Genomic DNA, 3,905 nt, shown 5'->3' on the forward strand with positions numbered 1-3,905 from the left:
CGGGCCCGGGGCGAGGGAGGGGTTGTGCGCGGTCCCTGGGGAAGCCCCCTGCCCGGCCCGGCCCGGCCCTGCCCTGCCGGGACGGAGCGGGGAGGCGCCGCGCTCTGGGCATGGGTGCGAGCGGCGCTGTGCTGGGCGCTCTGTGTTCAGTGTCGCAGGTGCGGAGCGCCGGGCGCCCTCGGCCCGCAGGCGGGATGCTGCTCCGGGAGCTGCTGCTGTTGCTGCTCCCCCACTGCTGCTGGCCTCCCCTGCCGCTGGCGCTCCACCCCCTGCGGGGCTTCATCCAGGTAAGGCGCCCCCCGCCCAGCCCCTCGCAACTCGGGAGAAGTTGGTCCGAGGGGGGGACGCGGCTGGGGCCGGGGGGCGGGGAGCCGGGCTCGGGACCCTCCTGCTGGGACCGGGGCAGTGCTTGGAGCCAGCCGCTGGAAGGCTCGGCGAGGAGGAGAGCAGCCTCACAGGCAGGCCCGCTCCCTTCCCGGCTGCAGATGCTCCCTAGCCCTGAAGGGGAAAGCGGGGGCACCGCCAGGGCTGCAGGGTAAAGGAGCAAGCCTGAGGTTTTTAAAAGGCTTATTGTTGTTGCTGATTTTTGTAACAGTTTGGACACCTCTGAGGGATCCACGGCTTTTTAAAATCATTTCCACCTTTTCACGTGGCTTTGAGTATTTTTTCGGTACCGCAGGGAACTTGGGCAATCTTGGGCAGACAGTTTGATTGTCTTCCACAGCATGCACACACGCAGTCCTAGGGCGCTATATACAAATGCTAAATGACAGGGCTGTTATTCAGCGCTGGCAGTGACTGTAATCTCATCGGGGGGCACGTCTTGTCTCCATCGCCGTCTGCCACAGCGTGGATGCGTTTACAATAAGTAATCTATATGTGTTTTTAGACAGAGCACAAGGGCTGAGATGCACGTGGATATATATATGAGGGGTGGAATCATGACCTTACTGAAATCAGTAGAAAAACTCCCATTGCTTTCAGTGGGGCTAGGATTGTATCTGGTATACATGATGGGGGTGGGGAGTGCTTGTGGTATTGACATTTACACAGGGAGAATTGTTCAGAATTTAATGTTTGCAAATTGGTGACTTTCAAAACCAATAGCCCTCAAATAAACATTGAAGAATAGCACTGTATCCATAGCTGTTGCTTCCTGACATGTATTTCCACTTATTTCTGATCACTGGATGAAAGCTTCCATAGAGTGTTTAAAAGATTAGTGCCCTGCTGAGTCCTGTGGTCAAGGAATGAAACTTGGTCTTTCTGAGCAAGATGTTGTTGACCTTCTGTAACACGTTGACAGTGAGACGATTGGAAGAGTAATTGCTGTAGATGGCAATATGAACAGAGCAAGAAACCCGTTAGGAGAAGCTCTGAAAGTCTAATTCTGGTGATGTTTTGGCATGGTGTCTGACATTGACTTGTAATGAGAATTTGCTGGGTAAAAGCTGATTCAGCTTTGTCCATTCTCCAACTCTGACTGTTATGTGCTGTGACCTTGATTATAATACAGGATGACCAGTAACCCTCATGCAGATGGACTGAGAGTGAATACCAGGCTAGAGGGGATAGTGGTTGTCCGGCTGAAACAACCAAAACAGCAGGAAAGCTGACCCAAAATGCACCATTTCGATATCTTACACTCTATTTATTATATCTGTCTTCAAAGGAGTGATTGATGGGCTAGTTCTGTTTTGGTACCGAACAATTGCAGTTGCAATTGTTCTCTGTTCTAAATTTTGTGCATTCCAAAAGATTAACCTGGGATTGTTTGTTTGTTTAACATTTTGTCCAGGATTATAAAATCTGGAACTCCCCAACTACAAAACGAAACAGAAGCACACACAAATCAAAACCAAGAAAGCCACCAACTCTCCCGTTTATTCTGTTGACTGCCCTGCTCTAAAATTCAGGTGGTTAAACTAACTTCTGGAATGTGCCTGTTTAAGGAAAAGGTAATCACTTCAAGAAAGAGACATTTTGAAAACAGCTCTTTCTTTCATTTAATAATTAAATCTGGTAATCGTTGATTGTGCGTAAACATCTCTTCCGAAAACTGCTCAGGTGATTTTTTTTTTCCCCCTTGAAAATGAAAGAATTAAATCAAGAATAATTGAAACGAGATATAGAAAGGCAAAACTGGGTTGCTCAGCCTTCCCCTCAGTGGCTTAGAAATTCTCTTGGCTTGATTTAATGCATAATTGCAGGGGCCAGCAACATTTTACAAAGCTGCAGGTCAGAACAACCCAGCTCCAGTCCAACCTGGGCATTTGGTGGTACATCAGCAACAGGGGGCTTTCCTTGTACCTGTACTGGAGCAGGCCAGTTGGGAGCTGTGCCCGCACCACTACCCTTCTCCCAGTCCCCTGCTCCTTGGCTTTTCAACTGGTGGGGAGCTGCAAACTGTGTCTGTGCTGCCACCCAGCCCGAGTGTAGCTCCCTATTGGTTGGAAGCTGCGCCCATTCTGCAGCTCTGGGAAGAAGCATCGGCAGCATAGGTACAGATGCCCAGCCCTGGCTCAGCTCCTCATTGGCTAGAAGCTACACCTGTCCTGCAGCTGGGGAGCGGGAGGCTGGGCCAAGCGTCAGTGGCACAGTTGCAGCTCCCCACTGCTTGGTTCTGTGGACATAAGCAAAGCCCCTTCCCACTGACATGCCACCAAAACTACCTGGCCTGTATCAGACCAGAGTCGGGAGGGTGGGGAGAAGCAGCACCAGCCCAAAAGCAGCTGGAAGCAGCCTGGCTCAAGCACAGCTCTTTACTGCCTGGTGTCAGTGTGGTCATGGGAGCAAAAACAGGCAAAACCCTCCAGCTCCAAGGGCTGGAGACCCAGTGGTTCTGCAGGCTAGAACTGGTCTGTGGGCCGTATGCTGCCGACCCTTGCATAACTGCATTTTTGTAGTATTTTCTTTTTTTATAAATCCAATAAATAAATCTCCTTAGATTCGAGCTTCTCTTTGCCTCCCCCTAGACCAGCAGAAGTGTAAGTGCCACATGTGCACGTATTGAGACAGCTCAGGCACAGAATATCCATGAGTGTCTAGGATATAAACCTTGCATATTCCTTGTATTTAATCTTCCATGGATCCTTGCATATCCATACACAGTTCCAGCACTTTTATCAGTACAAGCTTCTTTGCAGCACAGATTAGGGATTCATAGGGAAAAATCATCCCAGGTGCAACCTCATCAATGAAAATGGGCCAAGATTTTGGGTCAGGTTCAACCTTACTGTAACCCAGTTTACTCTCATATAATAGAATTGAGCTCCAAAGCCATGGTCCAAAATAATCCTGTTCTGCAGTGAGCTGGAGAGACATCTTCAGGGAGGAAAAGTTTGACATGTTCAGAGGGCCTGGGTTCCACGATACAGTTTGTTTTAGCTTATCCAAAGATGAGGGAAGTGACAGTGGTAACCACAAAGATTAACAAATCTCAGTAGTCTCAGCACAGAGCATACAGGCCACATTCAAATCCTGCTTTTTTCCTCAACATCATTTTCAGACCTAATTTTTTAATTTAATCCAGAAAGCTAAAACTGTGATCCATGCCCCCATCCTGTTCCATATTCTTACAGTACCCTCCTCCTTTCTGGCCTTCCAGACAGTGTAGCTGATCTGCTGTCCTGAGGTTGCCCTTGTCTTTGAATGACTTCCCTCAACATCCATCTTTCCATAACATGAAGTTCAGGCTCCTTGTCTTCATCTTCAAGGTGCATTTCATAGCTCTACCTCTCCCTACTTGCCCATTGTTGTCTCACAGTGCTGCTCCTTACCCACTTTGCTCCATCAGTGAAAACTGTCTCCTTTCCCACAATTACTTTCACTCTTGCTTCCATCCTGTCCTGTATGCATGGAACACCCTCCCTGACACAGGCGACTGGTAGGGGGAGCCCGGGGGG

The 3,905-nt window shown here is 49.4% G+C and overlaps 1 protein-coding gene across 4 annotated transcripts in view; it reads left to right on the top strand.

The window, feature by feature from the left end:
• The window catches only part of PRIMA1 (proline rich membrane anchor 1), a 137,554-nt gene that overhangs the window by 493 nt on the left and 133,156 nt on the right, over positions 1-3,905 (top strand). For 3 of the 4 annotated variants that reach the window (XM_025206318.1, XM_006025491.3, XM_014520758.2), the window contains exon 1: positions 7-287. In XM_025206318.1, the coding sequence (XP_025062103.1) occupies positions 111-287 (177 nt within the window). In that variant the 5' untranslated portion in view covers positions 7-110. Of the gene's footprint in view, positions 1-6; positions 288-3,905 lie in introns of those variants that run through there. The other variant, XM_025206317.1, reaches the window with a different exon arrangement.

The sequence above is a fragment of the Alligator sinensis genome, unplaced genomic scaffold, assembly GCF_000455745.1.
Source record: "Alligator sinensis unplaced genomic scaffold, ASM45574v1 scaffold47_2, whole genome shotgun sequence".
In the NCBI taxonomy this organism is placed as follows: Eukaryota; Metazoa; Chordata; order Crocodylia; family Alligatoridae; genus Alligator; species Alligator sinensis.